Genomic DNA, 13,221 nt, shown 5'->3' on the forward strand with positions numbered 1-13,221 from the left:
AACTTCATTATTACATAGTTTGTTTATAATTATTTCAATATCGCAAAATTTTACTGCTGCTGAAAAGGAATTCAAAGACAATAAATAAGAGCTTTCAGATAGTCAGGCAGTTGAATTACAAGCAGCTGCTTGCGTATGCACGACCTCAAATAACTTGCCACGTGACCAAGCGGGACTGCTGAAGGGGAGCAGGGTCATGCTCCATATGAAGTCCAAGTGCGAGAAAATCCTATCGTATCCCGAATACTGTATGCATTAGGTGTGAGTGGAAGTGTGCGTGGGTGAGCTGAGAAGGACGGTGAATAAAAGTCTTTCTGTACGAGCACAGGGGAAAGTGGGGGAGGGCTCTTGTTTGCAGTAACACAGTCAAGTGCTCAAGGTGGGAGGGGTGGGGGGCAGGTTGGTGTGACTCGTTTTCTAGCATGGCTGTGGCTTGTTACCATCAGCCAGTAGGGGTAGCAACCTTCTAGCCTGTCCTGCCCCACCGTGACAAATCGCTTCGTGATGGCAACAGTGCGCCCCTTCCCCCCCCCCCCCCCCCTCGGCTGGTGCCAGCCAGGCAAGACACGTTTTGCAGACCGAGCATTGTTTGTTGGTTCAGTGTCGCCTTTACGAGCCAATAGGAGCAAGAAAACTCCTGGTAAAGGGTGTTCTAAGGCATTTCGTCACGGACCCCGGTAACTGCCTTGGTGATATAACAAATGCTGCACTTAACTGCGGGGTCATCCCAGGAACCAAGATGCACCAGCTTGAGTCAAGCCTGACAACCCGTCTACGAGGCTCCCCTCCTTTCTGTGTGTTCAGTGAACAAAGGCGCGAGAGTGAGTGTGTGAACCCTTGCCCTCAATGCAGATCGTTCGATGACTTTGGACGCTCTAATTGGACGAAGGTTGGACGGCAGTTTGCCTCCCCTAGGGATCTGGGGAGGACAGAGGGGGTTTAAGCAGGCGTTTTCGGCTGCTCACTGTGCTTCACTTCAGTCATGCTGTACTGATGAGATGTACCGCATTTACACGATTGTAAGTCGACCACTTTTTTAAAATTTGAATATGTGAAGGGGGGGGGTTGACTTACAATCGAAACCGAAACATGGCACTGCCAAAAAAGCGAGACCAACGGGAGCTACAGCGTAGTTACAATTTTATGTTTGCTCTATGGCCCTACCCGTACCTTTTTTGCTATCACGTGTGTTTGTTTGCTTTTCGGAAGGGTTTTCCAACATTTTGAGAATTTTACAGTGCACACAACCCTCATGGGGGGGGGAGGGGGGGGGGTCATTAGCTGATGGAAGCGCCGCTGTTCCATTCGCGGTGGCACCCTCAGAACAGTGGCACTTGAGGGGAGTATCGGTAGTTCATGGAAGAGCAGACACTGCTCGTGGGTTTCTCTTTCCCTGTTGTCCCTGTTGCGCTTGTCTTTCTCTATAGTTCGACGAAAGGCACTGGTTTGACGCGTTCCAGTGACTGCTGGCTACGTGCTACTTCTATGCTTCCTTAGTTGTCATGAGTGCTCCAGGGCCACTAATCATTCGGCAGTCGTTCACAGCAGCGTTCAAGAGGGCTGCCATCCTTTATGCCGAAGAAACAAATCACTGTGCAGCGAGACGCAAGTTCGATGTTTCTGCATGGGTGGTAACGAGTAGTGACTGCAGCGAAGCGAAATTTTCACCTGTGACGGCAAGTGAAGAATTTCCCACGTGCCGAAGTCTGGACGCTTTCTGGAGCTGTAGGCTAAGCTTGCGGCGTATGTCGCTGCAATGCGTGATCAGTACCTGCCACTGAAGTGCGACATGGTCATGAAACAAGCCTGGATCTTCGCCTTTTAAGGACCTCCTCCACTGTGAGTACAATGAGTGGCTGGCGGCAGAAGACCGCGAAATTATGCCAACTGGACCTGTCAAAAGAGCCTCCCTGACGACTGCGTGTGGTTGGGTGCATTCGGCATAGGCTGCTGTTTCACAAGATGTCGTGGTGCGGCTGTTTGTCAAATGTGAAATTTCGCTGGACGACCGTAGCAACGATGATGATGGCAGCACTAGTGAAAAGGAGTAGTTCAGTAACCATGTCAGCTACTAATAAACTTTCGTTATCAAATGTGCCCTCGAGTATTCTCTCCCCCGCCCCCCCTTTTTTTTCCTGTCACGTGATATGGGGAAGTCGACCTACAATCATGTAAATACGGTAATATTCTCTACTCTTCACGTCGATATTGTAAAGAAATCCCAGTGCTCCTCGTTCTCGATGAGAACACGTTCCTCCCTTCAACAACATTCTTAGTGTGAATGAGTTGGACAACGGCATGGGCCAGCTACCCCTTTTTACATGCCTGACCTCAACTCTTACAGCCTCTGTATGGCTGTCAGTGTGGCAAAGTTCATGCGCAGCCCACTGTCACTATTTTGAGGTCATATGCTGCGTGTGCCAAGAGCTAGCGTGCCGTGCCGAGGTGGCATGGCATCGTGTGCGGTGTCCTCCTACGTGTTCAGTACTGGAGGTTGCGTAATTTCAAGTATTGAAAATGCATTGAAGTGAGAGGCAGACCAAGCATTTGCTCTCCACTGCCAGTGCTTTCCATCATAGCATCATCCCACTCTGGGCAACACTATGAGCCGCAAGGGCAGCATAGACGCAAAAGCATGGCTTCGTACCACCAAAGCTTTGTTCCACCAATGGGAAAATATCATTTACACGGCACGAAACCATATCTGTCTAACGCTTTCTCATTCAAATTTGCTTTTACCAATTGCCTGATAATTAGGAAAATCTTGCGGCCTCTTCCTTGTAAGAAAAATCCATCTGCAACTGTACTTATTTGCATAAAAGTTGAATTTCAATATAATGAAATTTCACTTCACGGAGTAAATTTTAACAACTTCATTATATCAAGGTTTAACTGTTTAGAGAGAAGTTCCTGTGCTAAAGCTTCCTCTTAAAGGCACACCCATCAATTCGAAATTCTACTGCATGATTCACACTCTCCTCACAGTTTTAAATAGCAAGAATCTACTGTATTTGACTTGAGTATGCTTTTCTTAATTTCATGTGTAGCTGAGATGCCTGCAAGCTCTTTTGCTTTCCTTTTGTCCTTTCTCTAAGGGACCTGTGAGCAAGCACATTTGCTTAGCTTTTTCTTCTTGGTGTTTCTCTTCTGCAGCCCAACTGTTACTCAAAGGTGATTTCTGTGGACAACAAGAAACATATTGTGATATTCGCACTGAGAAGGTGAGTAATTGAAAACAGAGTATTGTAGCACACTGAGTGTGGCACATTTGCCGCTGCATGCAAGTGCAGACAGTCTCTGTGCACATCTTTAGCCACGCTATTGCACTGTAAATTTTTGTCTGCTATACTCTGTTTCATACTTAGCAGGCAAAATGCTGCAAAAAAGCTGATCAACTAATGTGGTCATAGAAATCTCAACTGTGCATGTTTAGCAGTGCGGTTCTTTTTCATCTGCTACGCTTTCTATAGAATAAAGTTATGTCATATCGCTTAAAATTTGTGCACTTTTGTGCTTCTGGTGTGCAATGTACTACTATGTTTTGGTCGCAAGCGCTAATGGTGTGCTGTAGCCGCTTTCACAAAAACATGTCATTTTGCTCGATTGGGGATAAATAGGTTCAGATCTGCGACACCTTTCATGTAATAATCATTTTATATTGTGCGACATCAAAGTGTGAGACTTTATAAGACATAGAATGACATGATGCATACCTATATTTTTCTTTCATGTGTGACAAACTATATTTTGGTCTCGAATGCAAGGAGTGAGATGTTTCTCTATCTCTAGCCTTAAGTAGCGTTGCGTGCTGTATATGAAACAAAGTGTAAATTTGCTGATCAGGGTGATGATTTTTTAAGGCCACTGCCAAGCCCAAAAGGAATGAAACCCACTTGGCGCTTGCAGCACACAAGCATTGCTAGTTCACCACATTGTTTCAGTGAAATCTCTATATAACGAACTTCAGGGAAGCGTAGCAAATTCTTCATTATGTTGAAAAGTTGTTATAGCGAAAGCCTCAAAATTAACCATTCTGCCCATCAACTCGTCAGTTCTTCAGTTGCCACCATGTGTTAGCTATCCACGAAAAACGTTGCTCTTGGCCATCGTCCCACGCTGTTGCTATTTTCTATAGTTCTGCTGGCTCGCATCACTGAAGCATGGATTTTTGCATGGTGCACGCAAAAATCGACGCTGATGCCGAGAAAACCACTGACAATAAGGAAGCTCCATGTCACCTCCCCTTCCCCCCTTAAAGCATAGTGTTTCTTGTTGCATGTTTGTTTTTCACATTCCTTGTAAGACACTGCAACTGTCTCGCTCTAGGCCAACACCTGAACAATTACAAAGCACCAGCGCTTGTAAATGACACCATCTGGAAAGTGCAAAGTGCAACTGTGTGACATCCCCGCGAGTACGAATGTTACATGTCTCCGCGTGTGTAGCTAGTTTGGCCGCAGAAGAAAGCAGAAAAGAACGAAGAGGCATGCGCAGAAAGAAGGGCCAAAGAAGGAAAGCGTGCCTCCGTTGCTAGGCAACACTTGTCTGGACTGAGTATGTGCTCACAAAACCTGATGCGTCATTGTTCCACAATAGAACAAAAGAAAAAGAAAGAAGTACTCTCCCACTTTTTTTTTCCTCGGGTAATGTCGCAGGTTTTCTGAAGCCATGCATTGCAGCATTCACTTTCTACGCCTTGTCACCTGCTAGCCTTACTGTTCTGGCTGCCGCGAAAGATACATGGCAATCTAAGAATCCCCATATTTCTGAATTAATTTGTAGTACTGAAACATTGTTAACATGATACAGAAGCTGAATAACAACTGTTCTGGAAAAGTTCGGTGTCTTGAAGTTCGTTGTGCTTAAATATTTTTAAATGATAAGCAGTCACCAGGGGATTTCTGAAAAGATTGTTAATATGAAAAGTTTGCTAACGTGGTGTTCATAGTAACAACGTTTCACTGTACTAGCACGGAAGAAAGACTTCAGTACCATGTGAGGTGTGCGTAAATGAAAGGGTGAGACCTCAGAGTGAAATGACATCACACCATGAAAGGTTTGAGTACTAAGCAGTGTTTTTAACGTTAAGTGGTCTGCAAGAAAATACGTAATCCAGTAGCCAGATCTAAATAATATTTTTAAATGTCTCAGCAAAAAAGTGAAAGTAGAAGAGAAGTGCAGGGCACCGCTTTCTCAGTACAGTTTTGTCATCTGCTGCAGTCATTGGCTTTATCAATTGCCTGCGCATTATGCTCACTGCGGTCACTTCTGCTGTTATTTAGGACCTTTCATAACATTGTGTGCACTGTTCTGCAGGACCCCTCTCGAGCTATCATGACTGTCACAGTTTGAGTACTTCAGTGCCTGGCACAAGTTAAGCATGATCTGTAGCAAAAGTCGTGGCCTCTGTGTCACGCAGGCAAATACTTCTCTGGTAGATTTGACGTGGTGTACCAATGCTTCCAGCAAGTTGAATCACACTACGTAAAAGCACTACAAGGGCAGTGCTTTATACACTCGAACCTTGAAATAACAAATTATTGGATATAAAGACAGGCTACAAATTCATAATTCGGTTGGCCGTGCTTTAATTCAGCAGAGTATTCTCCTGCTATAATGAAATAGAAAATGTGCGATCCGACACAGTATTGGTCACAGTGAAGCAAATTTTTGTTTGCACGTGCCGCAAACTATATACAGGAGAGAGCCCCATTGATATATTTTTCTAGGTACCGTGGAAGAAAAAAATAATAATAAGGAACAGCCGGGAATACATAACAGTGAGGAAGGCGCAGGTTGTCACAGTGTCAGTAACAGCCTTGAATGGCTGTCAAAACAGGTATTAGGCATCTCGGCACTCTTACGCTGACTAGGGACAGTGCGTGCATGCGGGCACATATGGTCTTCCGTGACAGTGGCCCCTTTCCACTCTTGATATGCTTCACTGCATAACACAGCTCTATTGTGGCGAAACTGACTAAAGAGCACTGCCAATTATGCAACGTAAATAGGACCCTTGCTGGCCCCAATGTAAATGTATCCCTGCGATTGGCTGATTTGGATGTACGGGTGCTTCGCCAAGTGCTCTGCGCACATTTTCTCCCCATATGCTTGTTAGGCCTTCAGTCGCCTCAGTCACTTATTGCAAACTTTGGTCACTTGTTAAAATGGACTCGTCGCCTATTGGAACGTAAACTGTCTACATTTATCGTCTTCATAGTCGTGTGCATGAGTGAATTTCTCTCTGTACTGCTAACTTTATGTGGCCACCACATTCAAATGCAGCAAAAAATGTGGGAACATTACAGAATGGTGACGTATGAAGTGTGAACGTAATACATGAGAGTCACTGGGATGTAGGTTGGGACCGCGAAAACGCAACTCAGCAGCCAGGAAAACACAACAGTGAGAAACATACAAGCAGGGATTCCACTCTATTCTGTTGGCAAAATGTAAAATGCAGTTGGCAATGAATTTTTTACCCGCCTGACTTCCCAGACCTGCATGATTACTCGGGCTTCTCTGCGGCACTGCAGCCTACCCCTAGCACCAATGCATGACGGCAATAACGATAATGTTAGACGCTGTACAATGTTTCAGGCATGAAATGTGTGCATGATGCTGAAAACGTAACGGCCACTAACAAAGTTGTCGCGAAAACTGCAACTGGTTGCAGACTACCGACGGAGCAGTGTTAGGGCTGGCAACTTAAGCAGTGCGACTAGCAGAGTTACTGGCAGCAAGCCACTTCTGGAAGCTCGTCGTCAGTATGTTTGCATTCAGAGAACTTATTGGCTCTCGAGTGTAAAATCAGACACACAGGCTAGACTGACTACCGTAGCAGTGCAGAACCACGTGCAATCCCCTACACGTCCAAAAAATCTGGCGGCGGTGGCTTGCCCTGGTTGGATCACAGTCAGCAAGCGAAAATGCCAATCCCACATGATAACACCTATTGCACGGTTGCATTTTACCTGCACAGCAATACTCTGATGAACCATTAAAATGTGCAGGAGACCTTTTGCTGGCCCGTTGGAGTCACCCCACTTATATATTCTTCACTTAAAGCTGATTGCAATGTTTTTTTGTTTTTTTTTTCTTCCAGTATCTGTATGTTAATATCATATATATAACGAAGGTATTTTCTAGTCAAATGTGACTTTGTTACGACAAAGTTAGACTATAATTCTTTTACTAGCGTGGGATTGGAGTGGCATTCTGCAAGGTATTCTGGCATTCTACAAATGCTGTGGCATTTGAGACTATGCTGGAGACTGAGCAGATAACGCTTCGATAATTGGTGCAAGCATTTGCATAATCCCACATGTGGTTATTCTGAACCAAACTTACTATGGCTCATGCCCATGAACAGCTTGCATGTGGGAACTTCTAAACGGTTTCCTCTGTCCACTTATTTTCGCCCCTTTCCAGCATTCTCAAAGGAGAGGAGCTGACGTACGACTATAAGTTCCCCATCGAAGACGTCAAGATTCCGTGCTCGTGCGGCTCCCGGAGGTGCCGCAAGTTTCTGAACTAAGTGGGCACATGCACACAGCGATGACGGAACTCTGCCGCCATGGTGGCGCCTGTTGTCCCCATGCATCGAGCTTACACTAATTGTGGGACGTGTGTACATAGGGTTTTATCTCCAGTCCTTTGTTTCTGCCTGTAGCTTCGCCCTCACTGCTGCTGTTGTGTCCACATCCATCTTTGTTGCATTATTATAATTATTATTCCTGTCATCATTATTATTATTATTATTGTCATCACTCCTCACTTCAGTGTTTCCCTGTCCATCACCACAAACGCGAAACCCCCTCACTATGTACGTATAGTACGTGTGTGCCATGATTGCATGGTAGCATGCTTTTTTACCTTTTTTTTTCCCCTGATAAATGCGAACAACAAGTGTTTCCTAGTGTTAGCAAGTGCTAAAGCAGATGAATGGGCACCTGTCTTTGTTCTCGAGCGAGCCTGCTCTTTGGTACCTTGTGTAAAAAGAAAAAAAAAATACAAATGAATGAGCAAGTAAGAACACAAATTATTGAAGCAAAGATAATGGAGTGAGCTACAGATAACATGTTAGCCAGGGCTTCGTGCCCGAGAGATATTTTTCTGGTCGGCAAATGTGTGCGCACACACCAATGTCTTGTTTCTTTGATTCGACGAGAGAAAAATGTGAGATCAAGAGTGATGTGTTACACGATACCTGAAAGTGCCTTGAGTGGTTTTTACGGGTGCCAACTGTGATCCCTGGAAGTCAACCTGTACATAGCATAGAAGTTTTAGCTGTAATTACCACCATCAAGGAGAGCACGAGACAACAATGTTGTAACAAACTTGAGGAGTTATTGTGACACTATTAGAAAGCAGCAAGGAGACAAACGATAAAATATGCACATTTATAAATATCTCATCTTATAGTATATATATTATATATATATATATATGTATATCGGTTGTTGTGTTCAGAATCTTTGGAATTGTGTATCTGTAATGTCACTATTGCATGTGCGAGCACACACACTTTGTTCTGTCGTCAAGTCATTCGGCGGGGGCTCCTGGGATGTGCGCACCCAAGCTCTGTCCTGCCACCATTTTCATCGTCGTTGCTTGGGAGCAAAACTGCACATGAACAATTGTAACTTGTTTTTAGATCTTTTGACTGTGCATGTTTTACCGCACTGTGCTACTGAGGCTTATGTGAACGACACACGACATTGTAAAGTACGTTGCTAGAGTGCTTTTTTCCCCCCCCCCTTCTCTTTTCCCAAGCAAAAGTTGTGATGCCTCTGTTAGCACGCACGTGATGTTTAGGACGCGAATTTATTGCCGCAGCATTTTAGGTCTAGTAGAAGTGATTGAAACTGTAAATATAACAACACATAAAGATGTTTGTTTTCTGAATTGCTCGGCTGTGTTATTGGCTCAATTATTTTAGGACAGTCTGCTTGGCTTTCCTGAACACTTCAAGCAGCACACATGAATCATTTACAGAAATATGCACTTAAAGGACTTGTGTTTTGCTGCCAGGCTTTGAAACAAGACTTGTCTGGGCTTCTGTAATGAGCTTAAGCTTGTGATTGCCCCATAATACTACTGAATATTGATGCTGTAAAAAGCTGCCGCGGTGGCTTAGAGGCTATGGCATTCTGCTGCTGCGCATGAGGTCACAGGTTCAATACCAAGCTGCAGTGACCACGTTTTGATGGGGGTGAAAGGCAAAAAATTCAGTGGCAATTAGTTGCACCTGATTGTGGTCCTGCATCCACGATTTAAACTGTGTTCACCTCATTGCAAAGTGTTGTTCAGGTGATCACTCGACACACATGTCCCACCACGTCTGACGAGCCAATTGCAACTGACTGTGGTCTGCTCCGGCATTCATTTATACTAATAAATTATATTAGTATACAGTGGAATCTTGTTAAACGGAAATTGCTGAAGTGGAACTGCCTCCTAAACGAAACTCCATCCTACTGGTTGGTTGGTTGTGTATTCATGCAATTGTATTCAGCTTTGTCTCTCAGTAAATGGAACTCCTGATAAACGGAACCAATTTCGCTGGTCCTTTGGGCTTCCGTTTAAAGAGTCCACTGTATATCAAGGGTCTACCCACTGTCGAGGGTGGTGGAAATATCATCCACCGCTCTGGTTTACCGCTCGCTGCATCGGGTCCATCGCTCCGGTTGAGTAGTGAAAATTTTCCTTTTTTTTTGCAACATTCAGGTGTTCCTTTATCACATGGGGAAATATTAGAAAAGTGACGTTCAAGTTCATAAAATCTCACTTTTGTAGGGCGCTGTGAACAACAATCAGGTAGAAAATCAAGCTTGTGACTAGCATGACTTTTCGTTGACGCAACGCTGTCATTTCTGTTCCATCGTAAAGAGGAGAGATCTGACCTTCAAATAGCCATAGTGCCACATTGCGCCGTGGCAAATAAAGTAAGAGAAGCTAACAAAAAAATTAAACTAGCGTTTCAATTGGTTACTGCTGCCATGCAGACACAGAAGGCCCTCCTATTGGCTGATGCAGATTTGAATCGTCAGCGCATTTCACCCGCATTTCGACAGTGGCAAGCTGTACATTTCTTTGTCCTGACGAAATGTGGCAATCATGTTAGGATGCGTCGCTGGCTCAAATTGTTAGTTTCATTAAAGGGGCTGCGACAAGGTCGTCCAACACTTCTATTTTAACCAGGAATTTCGATTTGAAATCACTGCCTCTCAACATCTTCCACTCACAGCAACCGCCATTTTGGCAAGACTGAGTGATGTCAGGAACTGAGGAGCCATCTCTCTGTCGTCTGCTTTGAAACAGTTTGTGACCCCATCGAACGTTTCTCCACACACTCTACCACCCAACGAGGTAGCAACAGCATTGCCGCTGATTTCTGCCCACAATTTACTCCCTTGTGTGATAAAAAGCAGTAGCAAACCACAGAGGTACGCTGAGATGTACATGCAAAAATGAAACAACACATGGAGGCTGTGACATATTTCCAGCTGCAATCACTTCCGGGGCTTGCAGTACACAATATTATGGCCTTCGAGACTGGCATCTGTTACCCGAGGTAGCCATTTCCAAGGGTGCTCATTCATTTTGTCACCACTTGGTGTCGCCAGACGGCTTTGCAGTTCAACTGTGACATTAAAAAAATTCAAATACAAATTTTTTACTGCACCAAATGCTTTCAAATTTTGCGAGCTTGCTGTGGTATGCATACAGTATGACATGCAATGCATAATTTATGCCCAAAAATTTGGAGTCATGGCCCCTTAAAAGGGTTCGAAGTGCAAAACTGGCGAATTTACCATTCAGAATGGTGGAGTTGTCATATTGGAAAAAAAAGAAAGAAGCTGACGCTTAGTCGCATGTGTACGCCCTCCTACCCAGTTGTAAAACATCCACCCCTTAAAAATGTCTGGGGAGAACCCTGATACACACACACACACATGCATGTGTGCACACTTCTAAGCTCTCCCATTCACTTTCCACCTCTACCACATGACCTGCTTCCCACTTTTCATGAACACACTTCTTTGCACTTTGATACTTCTAATTCTAACGGATTAAAACGCTTGTCTACTTAAGTTAGGTGCACATTAGAGAACCCAAGGTGGTAAATATTAATCTGGAGCCCTCCACCACAGCGTCCCATAACCCAATGTCCAGTTTTGGGACATTAAACCCCACAATTTAATGTATATGCTACAAATACTCGACCATTGTTCCTCTGTACACTCCTACAGAGAATATATAGTATAGTCCACTGTTAAGGGGGAGATGCGGGTCTAAAATCTTTTTTTATGTTTTGATTGCAAAATTATTCTTCAGCATTCTATTTTCATGTGTTTTCATACTGCGGGTATTTTACCAACCAGAAGAGAGAACAATAATTTTAATCGAGCCATGGTAGCTGTAGAGGCTTCATTTTTCCATTCATGCTCAACTGCTAAGGCTCACAATCACAAGGTCTGCTTGTATAATGAACGAATGTTCACTTGTTACACCAGTGTAACAAGCAAGCCATTCCCTTCACTTTTTGTCTTCACTCCTGTGCCCCCAAAAGTCGGCCCAACACATTACCTCGGAGTCTGTGCTGCAAAGTGCAGATTCGGAGCCCAACATGTTTGGTTCCCAGTAGGTTTCATCCGATGCGTACTTATTTGTGTGCTTTGCCAGGGACTGTGTGCACATATTCTCACAATATGCTTGTGCAGTCTTCAGTAATTTCTCGTAGCATACATATTTATCTTTGTTGCAAGTGCAGCGGTCGCACATTGCTGTCGGACCCATTGTCTTCTCTGAAGAGCATGCACCGAATGTAGCAGTGGGATTCACTAAAGCTTTCTGTAAGATGATCATGTGTGGGGCAAATTTTTTCTGGCTTCAACCGTATCATGCGACACTTCCTTTCAGTTTCATTCCTACTATGGTATTGATGGGAGTCTTTTGCTGGGAGGGTGAGCTGGTGCTGTGCCGAGAGCACAGGAATGATGTGGTAAGAAGCATTGGTGCAGCAGCAAGCGGACAACACTTGCGTTTTGAGCTTCCCTATGAACACAATAGCACTGCTGGCACTGTTTACCGGGAGGGACAGCGCATGGAAGGGAAAGTGGCACTACTTTAGTTATTCTAAGAATTTTGCCTGATAACATTGCAAGATAGAACTCCTTTTTCTTTTTTGGTAAGCCCCTCGCCCCAAGCGTCCTTGCTTTTTGCCCTTCACAAGCAACACGATGAGGAAGAGGATCCGTTAAAGAACTTGGCAACATTTTTTTTTTACTATTTTTTTTTCTTTGTTGTTTCTTCAAATTTTTTATCTAAGCAATCTCTGATCTCTCCTTCATTAACACCTCTCTTATAGTGCTTAAGTTAGTATGACTGCTCAGTAGAGTACTTTTCACTTTTTTTTTACACGTTTCGTTTTGCAGTTGTAGTTTCGCTTCTTAGAATGATTATTTCTCTTGTACTGCCTCCTGTCACCCGTTCCTTCGCCTATTGGATTTCCCTTTGTGGGTACGTGCTGTAACAGAGGATCATCGTCGTTTTGTTGCACCTTGTTCCATTTCTTTGTAGTTTCTTCTCTTGCACTTGTCCCAAAGCAAGGGCTATGGCAAATGGGGGTAAGCCAGCAGCATTAACTGTTTTGTGAAACCATTTAACAGCCACTTAGTACCAGTGGAACATGTTATAAAGTTATAGATGCTTAAATATAGAGGAAATGTTGCCGATATTGTTCCTCGAAAATAACAAAGATAATATATTTTTGCTCTTTGCTTATTGTTTTGTCAGGCCTACATATACTGGTCCATTCTCACACGTAATTATTCCTGAGCTTGCCATAGGGGGTGAGTGGTGTGGTGGACCAATGGCAGTGAAAAGTATGATGTCTACTCGCGGATGGATGGTCTGTAGACCTTTGTACAAGCTCGCCGAGTTGCTAACCTTTTAGAGACGAGATAAACATAGAACATAGAAAGAAATGTATGTGCAAAATTATCTGGAGAATAAGAATGGTCAACGAAAAGAAAAAAAATATTTTGTGGAAACGTTTCCAGCAACAGGGGGGCATCACCAGGCAGAACACTGGAAGCAAGCTTCACCCCAAGTAATCTATGGCTTTGTGTGGACCACTTACAGGCAGTTCTCATCGGATATAAAACAGAGGTGCACATAGCATTTCCTCAACGTTACCTGCATGATACCACAGCA

At 44.1% G+C, this 13,221-nt stretch overlaps 1 protein-coding gene across 2 annotated transcripts in view; it reads left to right on the forward strand.

Moving 5' to 3' along the window:
• LOC135916035 (histone-lysine N-methyltransferase 2B-like) overlaps positions 1-8,907 on the forward strand; it is a 103,660-nt gene extending 94,753 nt beyond the window's left edge. For both annotated transcript variants that reach the window (XM_065449241.1, XM_065449242.1), the window contains exons 33-34: positions 3,154-3,221; positions 7,432-8,907. In XM_065449241.1, the coding sequence (XP_065305313.1) occupies positions 3,154-3,221; positions 7,432-7,537 (174 nt within the window). In that variant the 3' untranslated portion in view covers positions 7,538-8,907. The remainder of the gene's footprint in view (positions 1-3,153; positions 3,222-7,431) is intronic.
• Positions 8,908-13,221: the final 4,314 nt, after the last annotated feature.

Source organism: Dermacentor albipictus, chromosome 4 (genome assembly GCF_038994185.2).
Source record: "Dermacentor albipictus isolate Rhodes 1998 colony chromosome 4, USDA_Dalb.pri_finalv2, whole genome shotgun sequence".
NCBI classification, from domain to species: Eukaryota; Metazoa; Arthropoda; class Arachnida; order Ixodida; family Ixodidae; genus Dermacentor; species Dermacentor albipictus.